The sequence below is a fragment of the Zonotrichia albicollis genome, chromosome 8 (assembly GCF_047830755.1).
Source record: "Zonotrichia albicollis isolate bZonAlb1 chromosome 8, bZonAlb1.hap1, whole genome shotgun sequence".
In the NCBI taxonomy this organism is placed as follows: domain Eukaryota; kingdom Metazoa; phylum Chordata; class Aves; order Passeriformes; family Passerellidae; genus Zonotrichia; species Zonotrichia albicollis.
In genome coordinates, this window is record NC_133826.1 from 28,007,228 (window position 1) to 28,024,403 (window position 17,176).

General features: G+C 42.2%; 1 protein-coding gene across 1 annotated transcript in view; it reads right to left on the bottom strand.

Annotated features, from left to right (window-relative positions):
- The window catches only part of ACBD6 (acyl-CoA binding domain containing 6), an 82,640-nt gene that overhangs the window by 60,872 nt on the left and 4,592 nt on the right, over positions 1-17,176 (bottom strand). Inside the window, exons 2-3 of the mRNA XM_005490221.4 lie at positions 14,856-14,920; positions 14,268-14,364 (exon numbers count right to left, since the gene is read on the bottom strand). Of these exons, the coding sequence (XP_005490278.1) occupies positions 14,268-14,364; positions 14,856-14,920 (162 nt within the window). The remainder of the gene's footprint in view (positions 1-14,267; positions 14,365-14,855; positions 14,921-17,176) is intronic.

Consider the following 17,176-nt stretch of genomic DNA (forward strand, 5'->3'; position numbering starts at 1 on the left):
GCCACCAAGATCTGTCATGGCTTTTCAAAGTGCTGCAGGGCTCTGAAATGCAACCAAGGGTCCTGAGCCACCAAGCCTGGAGGAGCCGCAGTTGCTGGATTGTCAGGAGCCAGGGCATCCCTCTGGCTGTCCTGAGCAGCCCAGACCCCTGCCAGGGGTTTCACAGACCCTGACACACAGCCCAAAACGCCCCTGTGGGTTTGATTATGGCCCATGGAGCAAGTTACCAACCTTGTATGAAGATCAGCAAGCCACAACAGTTTAAGTAGAATATTAGTGAAGCTATCATGGGGTGGAAAAGTAGAGTATAGGGTTTTTGGTATGGAAGTTCAAGAGGCAAGATGGAGGGAACTGGGTGTGTCCTGCCTTTCTCCTTCTTCTTGGCCTCCATCTTCTGCTGTGATGTTGGCACTTTTAGATGGGTTTAGAGTAGAAGCTCACTGTCTAACATAGGGGATAGGTATTGGGAAGTAATTGTAAATATTGTACACGTAGTTTTTAGTATAAAGACATAACACTGCCCCAAGGGCAGGCAGAGTGCCTGGACTGTCTTGCTGAGCTGACCTCGGCAGGGCAGGAAAAAATTTTTTATAGACAGGACACAATAAACAACCTTGAGACCAAGAAATGAAGAGCTCTGACTCCTTCTTCAAGTGTCAGGCTGGGAAAAAGAGACTTTCTAACTTTTCTCAGGGTCACTGTGACCAGCTAGAGATCCCGACACTGGATGCTCAGAGAGATCCGGTTGGCAGGGGAAGGAGAAACCCTGGCCCATGTCCCAGCTCCCCAGACTGCACCTGGGAGGTGCAGGAACTCCAGCCTGTTGTTATAGCAGGACAGGTGATGTGCTGGAGCCCTGTCAGGCTCACAGGAAGGTACCAGTAAATCCCTGACATGTGCTGATTGAATTGTAATTATGCTGCTATAGTCTCAGGTGAGAAATTTTACAGAAGACACTTCAGACCCAAGAGCAGACCTGCTCTGCTGGCCACCACGTTCCCCTAATGCTCTGGATTAACATTTCTCTATTTGAAGAGCGAGGATTATTGGGGAGACAACAAGAAAATGCAAACTCTCCTAAAGTTTCAGACAGCCCCCCCCCTCCTCTCCGTGTGTGCCACGGCCCGGCCATCCCCCTGGGAAGGGAACTTGGGCAGAGACTAATTGTATTTGACAGCAGCAATTACACACAAGGCTGGAGATTAGAAGCTCGTTAATTGCGTGTGCCATAATTGCTGCCGTCTCTTCCTTTGCTAGTTGAGGCCAGTGCCAGGAGAGGCAGGGGGAGGAGGGTGCTCTGCCCCCCAAGCGCAGGTGGTCCGAAGATGAGAGCCCCGGGATGGGTTGGAGATGTCCCCTGTCCCCGCACGCCGCGGGAGCTCCTGACCCCGGCACAATGCGGCTAATGAGCCGTGAAATGAGGACAAACAATGCTCCCTTCCGAAGGCATTTTCCACCTGTATCCTCCTGCCTCCACAGCTCGGCTGAACTTCACGCTACCTGCAGTGGGAGCGAAGGGAAATATTAACCCTTTGGAAATATTAACCCTTTGGAGGTGATGCTACCACAGGAAATACAGCTTTAACCGCTTATAAAATTAGGCGTTGTTTGACGTGGTTTAAATTCATCAAATCCTTCCTTCCTGACTAAGATACGAGCTCAGCATTTCTCACTCTGTTTGCTGAGCACTGTAAGGCAGTAACACCTATCTCTGGTCGGGGTCTGTACAAATCACAAACGGGACAGGACTGCTGGGAACGTGCCTTGAGCTGTTTGATTTTCCACCATCAGTCTCATTACATGGTTATGACAATGGGAAGATGCCATCAGCTCACATCCCAGGCAGCACATTAAGAACTCAATGTTACAACTTATTTTATAAGTTTTTTGACCAATCACACAAAGCAAAAGCACATTGACAGTAGTTCTATCCAAGCACTATAAGCACAGGTACCTTTGGTTAAACAGTGCTTGTTTATTTTGAATACAATACCTACTGTAAGCCTTAAAACACAATGAGCTCCATTATTAAGCTTATAACTTCCTAATATCTCCCTAGATATACTTTTCTGCAGCTTAGGGAGTTATTCTAGCCAAGCCTTAATACACAGACCATTATTCTATTTGTCCTTACTTCTCTACTTCCTATATAATTTTTCTGCTGACCTATCTCATGGCTATTACTTAACTCTAATCCCAGCTCTGCTGTCTCTGAGGGCCTGCCTTTTGCAGCTTTCCCAAACCCTCTGGTTTTAAGGATTCCCACAACACCCAAATAAGATACAAATCCCTCCTGGCTGAGGACAGCCTCTGCAGGGCCACCCTTCACAAAAGGCTGCCGTACCCTCCACACCAGCCCTATTAATGACTGCCATAAACAGAATATTTTAATATTCCTCTCTCAACAATCCTCCTTGGCTCCCAGCAGCAGCTCGGCCCCAGCGTGCACATGACTCAGCACCTGGAGCCTTTTCAAGAGACCACTGAGGATCTGAACAATCTGAGCAAACTGCCCGTGAAAAATGCCAGCACGGTGGGGTTAAAGTGTTTTTTTTTTTAATTTTAATTTTTTTTGTTTTAAATATTAAAGGGGACAGTTTATTTAATATTCCAATAATGTCTATGTTCTTTCAAGTCTCCTCACAGAATTTCCCTTTAAAAAACAATTAAAAAAACCCCAATTTAAGACAGGGAAAATATTTTCCAGATTACAGTCAAAAAATAAAACCCAACATACTATAAGTAATGTCATAGTTAAACAGTGCTGTGATCTAAAGCAAAGCTTTGCAGGTTACTCATTTAACTCTAACGACTTAATTAATAACTGCACCATAATCACAGTTGGAAATTAGTAGTAAAGACAGTCAGGGGAAGGGAAATAAATGTAAAATGTGTAATATAATTTTGAGCAAGTCTAATGCTTGCTAGGAGCTGTGATTTCATGACTCACTGTACACATTTTAGCATATGCGTGGAAGGAAATACTATGCTCAAAAAAAAAAAAGCCCTGAAGCAGTGGCTTCCCACAGTTTTTGGTTTGTGGAGCACTTTTTTTAAAAGGAAAAGCAGACATGGAGGTGGCAAGCACAAGACCACCAGCAGGTTCCTTTCCTCACATTGTTTTCATGGACTCTGCCAAAACTTGCATATTCCCAGTGCCTGCAGCCCCAAGGGTGAAGTCAGTGGTGCTGGTTGGAGCCTTCCAGCATGAAGGAAACCAGGTCAGTCCTGGAGCAATCAATCCCTTCTGTCCCATCACCTGTGTGAAAATCCAGAGGAGATCAAGCTAAAGACACAAACACAGCCTGTACTGTAATTTTTGGGGGTTTCTGTCAATTTAATACAAGATATTTATAGAGATTTACACAGACATTTGTAGGAGCAGGAAATATATTCTGATCCAAGCTGAACAACTCTATGGCTTGGGATGAAACAGGTGCTCTGAAGCCTGAAAACTGAATGTAACCCTAAATTTTGATAAATAAGGACATCAGCAGCCATCCTCTGCTTTCTGGAGTGACACTGGGCCAGGCATCACTGCAGAGCCAACACCCCCACTGGCGAAAGGAGCAGCTCTGAGGCTGTCCAGCAGTGCCAGGGACATCTATATCCCACAGCACATCTCAGTTGGGAAGGCAGAGGGTGCATTTGTGAGGTCTGCAGGCACAGGAATGGCAGAATGAAGAGATCTTCAGTGGTTCCAGGCAGGAACAAGGAGGTTTCCAAATGTACAGTGCAACCCTTGGCAGGCTCAGCCAGAGGGATGCAGGATCTGGAAGCAGCAGCCCTTTGTGCTGAGCACTGAGCCTTTCCCTGCTTTGTGTGGGTTAGTTCAGCAAAAAGTACCCACAGGATGCTCCAGAGACCTTTGAGGAGTGCCACGTTTCCTTAAATAGGAGTAATTTGGTACAACAGTGTCCAAATATCCAAGTAGGAGACAATAGGTGCCCCTGTAAAGGAAAACTTTCCAATCTAAGAGACAAATAGTGTTTACATGACATTAACCAACCTGTTAACATCCAAACAAAATCTTAATCTCCAGTAATTACACTCAATACTTCCTTGATATTTCCTGTAAAGAGCAAGCTAAACATAGCCACTTAACCTTTTCCTAATTCAAAAAGCAGTATTTTCACTAAAGAAACAGCTTACTTATACTATAGCTTATGATGTACACAAAACAATTACAGCTGGTTCCTCCTACCCAAAAGCATATTATTTTTTGGTGTTATTTTTAATTAACACACTCTGTCTCTAAAACCAGCCTTTGCCTGCCATGTGAAGCAGCAGGGTGCACAGACCCTTCGTGTGTTTGAATACTTTCAAGTAAATGTCTACAGCTCCACACCTAAACATCAATATATTACATATTCCACAGTAAGATAAACCTGAAATTTCTACCCAAGTTCCTGAATATTTTTAAGAGCCTCTGACACAGCAAGCTGAGAGTCTTGCAACAGCTTCAATTGCTTGGAAAAATCTGATTTTTTTGTAATTAGAGGTTGAGTCCTTCCCAATTTAAAGCAGTCAAGCTGCCTGCCCAGCCTGGTGGGCTGCTGGCAAAAATAGGAGCAGGAGTTTCAGGAGCAGAGCAAGCAAGAGAGCAGCAGAGCAAGTAAAATCCTCCCTCTGGAATGTCCACCAAGTGCCACAAGCAGAGGAGTCAGTCCCTGCTCCTCCCACCCTCGCTCATCACCTCACTTGGCTATCCCCAAAAAAGGATTTTCCATGTTTCTGGGAACTCCAGGGAAACTCTGAGATCCAGGAAGGCTCTCTCTTGCTCAGGAAGCAACCTGGGCAGCAGGAATCATCACAGAACCACAGAATGGTTTGGGAAGGAAAGCATATGACATTAAAGGTCATCTAGTTCCAACTCCAACTAAAACTGGGCAGAGAGAGCAGATCTTGCCCTCCTGGTCCTCCTCAGCTCACCTTGCAATTTCCTATTTATTTTTCCTCCCTGTCCAAACCTCCTGCTCCCCCAGAGGCTCTGCTCTCTGCCCCAAGCTCCTGAACTGCCCATGGCACCCTCCTGCTTGGTTCAACACCTCTCCCCTGCCCCAAGCCCACCCTGCAGCTTTCCCAGCCCCCAGTTTGGTCATGTCAGCACTACCAAAAGCATCTTGTACCAATTTGATTTAGAGTTTTCAGTACAGAAATGAACCTCACAGGAAAGTTTTGATGGCTGGTGGAGTCACTTCTCATGTCACAACACTGCTCTTTCCTGCTTCCAGCCTCACACAGCTATTTCACAAAAATGAGCTTTTCAGTGCTTTTGTCATTCATGTTTTTGTGGCCGAGGAGCAGCAGCATTGCTGCTAAAATCTGCAACAAATGAAAAGTGCACTTGGCATTCACACACCTTCCTTGCCTTGCCAGAAACTGCCACCTCAAGGCAGAAATGACAGAGGGCATCTCTGGCTGCATCTCAGTGGTTTCAGCTTCTGGCCTGAAATTTTAACAAATTCAACCTTGCCATCTCAGTTTAAGCCAAGACCCCTGGAAATATCAGTATTTAACCATTTTCTGCCAACTCAGCCACAGAAGCAACTTCAGCAGAGGATCTGCAGCAACTGACACCTGATCTAGTGACACTCAGATGCTTTCTCAGCTAGGAGAGCAATTGCTCAAGTGAAGTTTTAAGATCCCAGAGCTCAGCTGCATCCCGTGCTTTCAATCCCACAGCTGTGGGATCACAGAAGAACCAGGTACTGTGGGACTGCAGGCAGACAGCAGAACCTGTTACTTCTGGACAGTGATTACAGGGATAATAAAAAGCAACAAATTCCCTGCTGCACACAAAGTTACACAGCAAAGTGTTTTGTCTCACTCTGTGACATCTTGTCATCACTGTATGCCAATAGTTTGAGATTGTATATATATATATAATTATATATAAATATAAATTTATATTTTTATAAATTTATATTTTATATAAATACATAAACATGTATGAATATATAAAATATTTATATATAAAAAGAAATTTATATATAATTTTATATATAAATATATATAAAAATTTATTTGCTCTTTTTTTTCAATTGCTTCTGGTGTATCTGGCTAGCATGCAGTGTCTGCATCACCTGCAAGCCAGGAATCATGATGTTAGAATGCCACACTTTGCTGCAGCAGCACACTCAGCAAGGCAGAGTAACACCTCTAATTATTCTTTTTTTCTCAATACATCCCAAATAATATATTCTGTAATATTTCTGTAATCAGTGCAAGATGGTGAAAATTAATTCAGTGATATATTCAAAAGAAAAAATATTTTCATATTAATATTTAACCAAAATCACTAATGGTGACCCCCCCAATTTCTTGGTTGGAATTCTCAAAACCCACTACTGTTACATCCAAGTAACTGCAAGGGAATATGTATGCTACTCACAGCACACTAACACCAGAGTGCATCAACACTGCTGGATGTGAACTGCAAAAATGAGGATTCGCATCTCTACAAGCCAAAGTTAGCCCTTGGAGGGCTGGTAAGGTTGCATATTTAACATACTGTATATTTTCAGCAAGAACAGGCAGCTTAAAAGGAGAGAGAGACAAGAGGCACAACCTTTGCCATGATAATTCTCTCCTTTGAAGAAGCTTAGGGGCATAGAAATGTGGGCAAGCCTTGTACAGGATTTCAGTGCAGCCTTCAATCCATGACTGCATTGCTGGTTTGCTTCCTAAACTTCAGCCTCTCTGAAATACAGACTTGCAGCTTGGCACTGTTGTATTTCAATCAATCGCTTGGTCGAGGATCAGAATGTCATAAATAAAAGGAGCTGAGACCATAAATTTCTGCAGAGATGTAAAATCAAAGAGAACAATCCAACACACTCCCAGGGGGTAGGAGGCTGACACATATTCCAGCTGTTTATATTTCTACTATGAGATGCTTGCTCATTTTAACTTCTTCCCTTCTGCACAGCTTGCCAGAGCTTGCCACAATTCCAAACAACAGTGTGGGTCTGGCATTTTGCTTTGTGCTCTACAATAAAAGGCTAAAAAAAAGGAGATAAAAAAACCCTGTCATTGATCAAGCTTGTCCACAAACAGAATCCCAGCCCCACCAGCACAGCACCCCAATGCCTGGCTGGTGAGTTACTTGCAAAGACAGGGACAGAAAAGCAGCAAATTACCTAAGGACAGCTTTTGTGGGTCGGATCTGTGCCGGGACTTAAAGCAGCAGCACACACTCCTCATGAGGAGATGCAGCAAAACAACACTACCCACCTTTATTGTGGAAGAATGGGGGAATTTAGTTCACGTTTATAGTGTGGGATTTTAGTTTCTGACACAACAGGAACTACAAAGCATCCCCTTGCTAATAAGAAAAATTGGTTCTGAAAGCACGCTCCAAAAGCAAAGCACTTAAAATCTAATCTTGCAGATAATAAACTGCCTTTTTTCCAACTTGGATAGAATAAGGTGGCTCACCTCACTTCTAGTTTCACAGGTCGGAGTGAGGTATACACAAACTGCAAGGTTTTGTGAGCCATGCACAGTAAATAACTGCAATCTCCACCAACCCCACTTGCATGCTAGAGACCGTCCCTCAAACAGCTGGCAAAAGGCAGCATGGCAGAAGAATCCCTCTGTGTGTTAACATCTAAACCTTCTCAGGATATAAAATCCTCAAAAACTATTACATACCTCAGCATAGATCACAAAAAAACAACTCAGCAGATTGTCCAAAATCAGAGGACACTGTAGTCTCACCCTGAAGCCTGGGGTGGATCAATTTTCTGGTTTTAATCTTAATTTCTAGCACTTTGTTTTCTGCTAAAAGAATAATAATAATAAAAAAAATACAGGCTTGATGATTTGGTTTTGTTTTGTTTTCAGAGGGGAAGAGCTTGATTAGAGTTTACAAATTGTTTCCGTGATATGCTTCTTCCAATGTGGTCACCACTGAAATAAGAGCTTTCACAAAAAACATGGAGCAAACAGTGATCTTTGTTTTCCATATTTTGTTAGAAATTATTGTTATTAACAGCATTTGGATAAATAAAAAAAAACCCAAAAGAAGTCAGATATGAAATTCCCTAAGGATCAAGTGCCACAGCAGGATCCATACAAAGCAATGTGCAGAGCAAAGCCCCTGCAGCACTTTTGCACAGCTCCCCTTCCCAGTGTGCTGCATTAGCACAGGACAGCAAGCTTTAGGGAGCACAGCCATAATTTGATTAGTGCCCACTTTACACGCTGCAATTAAATTGCTTTTATACTACAAAAGAAATAAAGTCGCTATTTTTCCAAGTTTTTGACCTGGCAGCAAAGCAAACCATAAATTGAGATATTTCCCCAAACAAAGCAGGTGTCTGAGCTCACTGCTGCTGCTGACAGGCAGGGAGAGACCCAAACAGGTCCCTTCCCATCCCCCTGGTAATCCTGCCCACAGCACTCTGCTGCTCTTTCCCAAGCACAAACAGGGGCTGCTGGGCCAGATTATCAAGGGAGACATCTGTCTGACTGACAGACAAAACAGGAAAACACCATGGGTGCACTCATTTTGTTTACAGACAACAGGTTTTTTAATGGATTTCTTAATTTTCAGAAGAAATTCTGCTGGCCTGCAGAACTAACCAAGAAATCCAGAGATTTCAGCCTGAAATTGCATTTACCAGTCACTATGTAATTCTCAGAAGTGACCAGACATAAAACTTGTAAGCTTCAAAAGATAAAAGCTTCTTGTCCCAGATATCAACAGGGCAGATTTGAGCAATGAGTCCAAATTTAAGAAAAATTCAAGTTTTGAATTTTACCAATTTTTTTTTATTATGTCATTGGAAACAGAGTTTGTATTTGAGTCATTACAGAAATTTTTCAGTTCTCTTGGAAATCCTACACTACAGAGAATCCAAGCTGCCTTGGAGAGCTTACTTAAATACAAGAGGCTCATCAATTTAAATCAATTATTAAAATAATTCAGTTAACACCTGGTGCAACCTGCCAAAAGCACACACAGACCTCAGCTCTTCTACAAATCAGGGAATTGTTTCTCCTGCTTTTCACTGTATCCCTGAACTGCAAATTCTCTTTCCCACATTTTAGTTTCAACTTGCTTATTGCACATAAATGTGACAGAGAAAGGTAATTTCACCAGAAGGGATGGAGCCCAGCCCTGGGCACAGGGTACCTTATCACCACCTTATCAAATATTGCCCCCTGCAGTACTTCCTGCAAAAACACCCAATGGACAAATCCATTTGTTTTATTCCCAAAGGATTTCCAGCTTACTGGACTGCTCTGAGCCTGCAGCAATTGTGCATTTGCTATTTTATTCACTCTGAAGTTTGTTTTCTGTTTCATGAGCCTTTTTGTCCCCCAAGGGTTCTCTCTTGGTATGATCTGGTGCTCCCACACCAACCCAGCAAAGAAGAGATTTTACTCCCATTTGGGCCAGACTACAGAGAATTAAATCCTCCCCTGCTCAAACAAGGCACAGAATAGCACTTTAGAAAAACACAGGCAACTTTCTCCCCTGTAAACATCAGAAGTGGGACTTCACACCTTTAAGAGCCTAAGAAGATGTTTGGTGAATGCCTCTTTTCTTTGAGGAGAAGTTCTCTTTCCCTTATTGAGAGGTCTCTGCTCTTCAGATTCCCAATCTCCAACTTTACTCATTACACAGCAGAAATTTTACTCACTGCATTATTGGTGAAGCTGAGTCAAATAAGTTAAAATGCCAACTTCTTAAGCTTTGATATATAAATAGAAAATCATTAAGTCCTCCTGTGAGTTTCAGCACTCAAAGCAAATAGGAAGAGAGGCATGTGAGTGTTTGGGAAAGGATGCCACTGAAGTTAGTAGTGACAAGCTGTTCAGATTTGAACTGGTAAATATGTAATACACAAAATAGGAAAAGGAAATATTTCGAACCGAGCGATGCCAAAATTGCAATCAGCAAATGGAAGGCAAAATGTGCTGAGCAAATCTGGATGCTTTTTTTATTATTTATTTTTATTGTTTGAGCTGTGCCATAGAACCATCTCGTTCCAAGGATGGATCAATAGCAGCTCCTGGCCACCCCTGCAGTGTGGTGTCACACCTCCACCCACGGCCCCTGCGACAGGGGCTCGGTGGAAGGGGCTGTTCAGTGCTGCTAAGAAAGGAAGTGCTGGCCTGCGTCTGCTTCTTTGGCCTTGAAAAACTTGAACCCAGTGGGAACTTGTGATATCCACAAGAGAGATGAGAATTTGGGAATGTGTGGGGGACTGCAAACAGCTATGACTCAAATCTGCAAGCACTGAAGTGCCCGATTATGCAGCCATGTACATAAGAACAAAGTGACTGCATGAAGGTGACACCCATCTTCTGAAGGTGACATTTCCCAAATCCCTGAGCCCTCTGCTGAGGCTGCAGAACAGCACCATGGCAGTGGTGTGAGAAATAGGCACTCACTTTTCATAGTTTAGGAAGGTTTATTAAACCTTATAAAAAATGCAACAGAACTGAATAAAGAAAAAAGATTATGGTGCTGGGAGCAAAAGATTTTCCCTGCCATGTGCTCAGTCCCGTCACAATGGAGGTTTTCCCTTTTTAACCCTTTAACCCTCCACAAAGTTCTGTCCACCAACCCTTTATTTGCTGTCCAGTGGTGGAGATCTCTTCCTCAAATCCTCATTGGAGGTCAGATTTCACCACAGTGACAAGCCAGTCCTCCCAGATGTCCCAACCCCAGCTGTCCCTTGATAACAACACAATATATAAACCTATAAAACTTTTCTTAACATATAGACATGATATTTGTCCATTAATTGTGAGAGTCAATCATGGCATCACTCATCTATCACAGTGGGAACGCAGAGCCAGAGGGACACGCACACAGAGGCTGGCAGGGAGGGCAGGTGAGTGTCACCACCACCTCACACCAGCCAAAGCCACCAAAAGCAATTGTCATTCACTGCCAGTAAAGCAGGAGGAGGACAGGTGAACATAGGAGAAGAGAAGCAGCCAGGACACTTCTTCCTTTGTAAAGCACCCGAAGCAGTGGGAGGTGTTGACGGCATGAAATGTTTCTGTTTCAGGCTGGAGAATGCAAAAGAATGGCTTCATAAATTATTCTCTGTTCTGGAGGAAGAGTGAATAGACTTGAAGGACAGGTGATGTCTCTGAAATATGCAAATAGAGCTGAGCTGGTCCAAGCAATTACCTTTCCACTGCCTGGAACTTCAGACTGAAAGGAATGACTCACGAGAAACAAAAGATGTGCTCAAAGGTAGAAGATGACGAAGGAAGACTGCATCAAGAGGAGAATGGAGACAGCATGGAAAAGAATATTCCTGACCTCCTACCAACAGCTGTTCTTGGGAAAAGGAGCAAAACAACCCACAACACATAGTAAGACCTGGCTGAAGGTCTTATTCAGCCTTTCAGAAGGGCTGAATTGCAGAACATCCTGAAAAGCAATTGGGATTGTTCTAGACCAACATAGCCATGAGATTCCCGTGGCTTCATGGATGTCAAGACAATGGACCTCACCTCAACTATCCTCGAGGTTAACAGTTAATTTTAAAGATTTTCCAGCAAATAAAATTGCTGAAAATAAGTACAGTATAATAATTTTTTCCCAGGTTTTAGACAGAGCTCTGAAAGAGAAGATTAGGCAGAACTATGAGACAACCTGCAGGCAGCAAGGGTGAAAAAGAAACTAAAGCACATTGGAAATAGCCAAGCAGGTACGGTAAAAAATGGCACACAAACTTCAGAGAGCAGAGAACAGCTCTGCTGCTGTCTCTGCACATTCAGCTGTCTCCTAATGAGGTGTGGGCACTCCAAAGTCAGTGCAGGAGAAGGAAACAGCAATAGGAAGCAGCAGGTGAGGTTTGTGCTGCTGTTACAGTTCTCATTGCTTCTGGACACAAATTCAGGGCAATCCTCCACAATCAGAACCCTTCTACTTCAAGTTTTTTTTTTTCCATCCAAAACAAAAGATACTAATTTAAAGCAGGTAAATCTGAAGCTGGAAGTGTACCAATGAAGAAACTTCAATATGAAAGAATGAAGCAATGGAGAAACAAAAAAAAAGGAATGAAGAAGTGGATCTATTTGGACTGCACAAGAAATACTGCATTTAGTTCCATTCTATTTGTTAACAAAAACACTGACACAGCCTGAAGGCTGCAGAACAGCAGCAAATCTGCTGAGGAAAAAATGAACCTATGAAAAAAATAAGTGGTTTTAAGCTTAAAATCTTACTGAAGGATCAAGATAATAAAGCCCTTTTGCAAATATATGAAACATGAGACTGAGGAGGATTTAAAATAACACAAAAGAACAACATTTATGGGGGAGATGAAAGGTTGAATAAAAAGTAAGTTGGGAACATTGAGAAAGCTTTTAAATAGCAAAATTCACAAGGATGCACAACGAGAAATTGAACACTTTTGTACTGTAATTACTATTTGATTCATAATGATATGAAAGCCAAACTTTTCAAATTTGTAATGTGCACTTTGTACTGCTTTCAAACCAAGCATTTGGAGTATTTCATTCAGAATCTATGGTACATAAGAAAAACCTGAAGGAACCCAGCAGATGAGCATGCAAAGGAGACACAATGACAGTGATGAAGCACCTTGTAATGTACCCACAACTCTTTTCTATAAATCCAATTTGAAATTTGAAGACTAAAGTAGCTATTTTATCTCCATCCCCTGACACATACATCTCCATCATTTTAAAGAACACAGCTCCCTCTCGTGGCTCCACAACGTGGATTTGGTGGGGAGAAGGAAAAATGGCAGAGCAGCACCAGATGCATCAGAGAGGATTCCTGAGAGCATTTTGGCCCTGTAAAAGTGGAATTTAAAGGATGATGTGATAAGAAGGACAGGTGAATTCTTGTGAAGAAAGCAAAGCCAACTTTACTTCAATGCTGACTTTTAAATTATATTTTCTGCTAAGGTAACCTTTGTACCTTAGGGGAAGAGGGGAGGAACAGTGCTGCCAAAATTTCTTTGTTTGCTGTATGGGTTCTTTAAAATATTTATTTTGTAAAAACATATTGCTCCTCTTTTTTGGCTGACAGTTTTGTATCCTGAAGCTCACAGCTCTGACAGTATTTCTCTGAAGCAAGGAAGTGAAGGAAATATCCAAAAAGCTAAACCTGTCACCAGGCTGAACAATTTGTTCAGGAAAGCACTGAGTATTTTGTTTGATTTTTTTCCATTTTTAAATTAATATTAATGTGTTTCACTTGACACTTACTTCATTCAGGATTATACATAGATTTTTACAAATTACTTTATTTCTGTATGAGAATTTTAGCCTGGACAAGAATTTACCCAGCAGGCAGCCAACTTTGGCTAACTGCACAGCACATAAAACTATTTTCTCCAAGGGCATTAAAAAGGATTTTTTCTAAATGACAGCCTTTCTTTGCTCCAAAACCACTATGAATGGCATGGAACATCAACTGGTGAAGGAAAAAAAATAAAATCTTAAATCTCAAGAACAGCATCAGAAGACAACTCAAAATCACATTCTTGGTTCACAGGATTGCACCCACACAGGATTTTGCTTCCAAAGTACAGGAGTTTAGAAGAACAAATTTCCTACCATGAGCAGAAATTACCATGCCTTCAGCATTTTACTATTAGTGAAATATCTCCACTCTATTTCCAAAGGCTATACTTTTTCTAAAGAGCAATCCTCTTTAAAAATGGTATAAAAGTCAGTCTATAAACAGGAGATATCCTTAAAGATTCAATCAAGTAATAAACCTGGTAGATGAAAGACAAATTAATTAAAATGACAGTACAGTCTCCCTATAACACACAGATACAGACTTGTTATGTTGGAGTACCTAATCATAATCAGATTTGGTAATTTGCTGCATGGAAACAAAAAGGAAACATTTTTAGAATTGATCATTCAGTTCATGTCACTTTCATGGAGATTGCTTTCTATTGATCAACATTTAAAGAGTAGTTGAAAAGAGAAGGATGAGAAAAGGATAAAAAGTATCTTTACATGCTAAATACAGCATGAACCAATAAGAGCAAAATAAATTAGATCACTACAGCCAAACCAAGCCTGTGCATGAGCTGGCTGTAATGAAGATCATTATGAATGAGAGAGATGGTTCTTCATGCTTCAGTCACAACAAAAGGAGAGTTTTAGAAACGAATTTCGACTTTAATCTGCTCAAAATGAAGTTTGCCATGCAGCAATTAAAGCCTGTGAGAAGCTGAACCATTGGCAGCATCACAAAGACAAATGCTGGCTGGTTTTGTGAATGATAATTCCACGTTTCCTACCTGTGGATTCCAGCTGGGGTCGAGTTTTTTCACGGCAGCAATGTACTCCTGCATAGCTTGGTGAGGGCTGGTATCTCCCAGGGCTTTCCAAGCCTCCCTAGGAGCAACAGGAAAATATCAGTGAGCCCCTCAGAGACAGCACAAGGTGCTTTTATAGTGACATCAGTGGAACACAGCAAACAGAACCATCAAAATCCTTTCAGGGCATGCAAAGCCATCTTTCATTCAGCTTGAAATGGTCAACTTTGCTCTGAGGCCATGAATGGCCACTGTCAGTGCAGCTCTGTTGTGAAAGGATCTTTCAGGGGATCCTGATCCAGGCTGAAACACAGTTTGTGTTCACAGAGCTGCAGCTGTTCTCACATTTTTGTTGTATTGCATGCCAGCTCTGGATGAAGACTGTAAATAAAGGATTGTGGTATTTCACATCTGCATCAGGCATAGCAGCAAACATTTCCCTGTTCAACAAAGAATTTTAAAGCCATTTCAGTGCCAGCTCCCCTAGGTCCATAATTTGTCTACAGATGAGACAAGATGGAACAAAAAGTAGAGCCAGAATTGCTAGGAATGACAAGGATTTCCTCTTACCATTTCTGCTTTCCCTCAAAGTCAAAGAAGCCTGGCTTGGGGGTGTTACAGGCTCCAAGTTTCACCTAAAGAAAAGAAATTTCCTTCAGTCAGAACAGAACAAAGGGGACTTGCACAAGGAAAATTCAGTGTTCTGATGGTTTCAGGGTAACCATGTCATAAGGCCATATAAAGAATTTTTTGGGGGAAAAAACTTCATCACCCCCCTCTCACCCCTGCTTTAGCACCTCTGCATCCCTGGGTTTTCTTTGCATGATGCACGGGAAGCAATTTTGTCGTGCAGCTCATTTCTTTTGCATGCATTACCCACAGGGATAACCAGTGAGTGATTTCTCACTAATGTTATGTTTATTACCCAGCCAAATGCCTCATCCTCCACCAGGATAAAGAAAAAATTCTGTTGATTAGGGTTTCCACAGAGATGATTATTCATTGCTGCTGAAATTCACCTGCTTCCGCACAAAGCTGGAGTAAACAGACTTTGCTTAATTATTTTCAAGGTCCTCTGGAAGGCAAGGGGACAAACTTGGAGCAAAGGAATGCCAGGCAGCTCCTGAATTTGCTCCCGGGCACCTGGCTGCAGGAAGCACTGCATGAGAGACAAGTCAAGGCCTGAGTGCCAGAGATGAGCCAATCTGTCAGAAGCAAGGCAGAAATTAAAGTGGGGGGCAGGGATGAAATGAAAAAGCACAAGGAAGAAAGGGAATGAGACAGATCCCAGGGATAGATATATGGAAAAATTGTCATGGTCAGTGTAAAATGAACTTGGTGCCAGTGGGACTCAGGTAGTTTTCCATGTGTAAAATTTTTTAAACACAGAATGATGGGTGAAAGGGTAGAAATCAGGGCTGAAGCAGAACAGAGCTCCTGGGAAGCAGCTTCCACAGCAAGTCCCCCTAAGACAGGGCAAGCACAGATGGGAACCCCAGGTACACTCTGGAGGTGGGCAAAGGCTGCTGGAGAAACCTTTTGTTAGCCAAGCAAAACCAAACTGCACCCAGCAAATGTTCTATGAAATATGCTCAAGTGTTCAGGCAGGTGAAGTGCTTAAATCAAGGAACAATTCTTCACCTTAACAGGGTGGGGATTTTATGCTGAGGATGGAAGCATTAATCAGGCTTTAAGGAGAGCATGCCTGTGCTGAGAGATATTTATTAGTTACACTATGTTTTCATTTAAAGTGTTAGAGGATATGAGTGACTGTAACTGAAATTAATTTTCTGTACATCTGACTGTCTCCCAGTGAGCAATTCATCCAAATTAGAACATCTTAGCTGGCCTTTAAAACAACATCTTGCATTTCAGGGAGAAATAAGAGAATAGGCTAGCAACAGTTAAGTTCTATAAATCAGTCACAATTCATGTAGTCTAAATGGTTTTTTCTATGCTCTGAGGTGGATTGGACCACTTGTTTTAAAAAGCAAAACAAACTAGGGAATAAAATGTAAATTCATTATCTGTATGGAAAACGCCTGCTTGGCAATTCTTTAGTTCAACCGCCAACCTGCAGAAATTGGCCAAGATAGATAAAAAAAATAAATCTGTTTTAATATTAATTTTCCACTGCCATCATCAAAACACAACAGCAGTTTCCTCTCTGGAGATTTGGCACTCAAAGGCTGTTCTAGCATTGGGGAAGACTGTTACTAACATTGATAGTAATACAAATCAAGGAACAGTAGCTAAATTCCATCCATCAAGAGGGGAAAAAAAGTGCACTTGTGCCCTGCTTGCTATTTTAAGGTACATTAAAAAGGCTTGCAGGGGTTTTGTTGGAAAGAATAAAACACGAGATTTTGGCTCCTCTCTTTTTGCTGCGAGACACACAATGCAGGAGAAACCAATGGGGAATTTAACATAAAAGAGGACCTGAGCCTGACAGCTGAGGAAGGGAAGTAAAACATGCCAATACTGACAAAAAAAAGGCAAAATTTTGTGCAGGACTCTGTCCTCCTGCTACTTCCCTAGAGGACCTCAGAAGCTGTTTTACTCCATAGCCAGCATGAAGCCAAGAGCCTGTATTAGTATTTTAAATTAAGACTTTCTCATTCTGTGTCCAGAAAATAATTACTGAAGGTCTCCAGGGTGCTGACTGGTCACTTGATGCTCAGCTCTCCTCACTTACAGTTCATCAGCTGCATTAAAAGAACATGACAGGCAGAATGCATTAAAAACTCCCTGGCATTGCTTCTGCATGCTGAGCTGCCTGCAGGCACAACTCTCCTGAGGGGCACAAACGTAACCCAGGCAGCCCCAAACAGGCAGGGTCTGCAGCCAGCTCCATCTGTGGCCAAAATAAATTTGGAAACCTTGCATGAGAC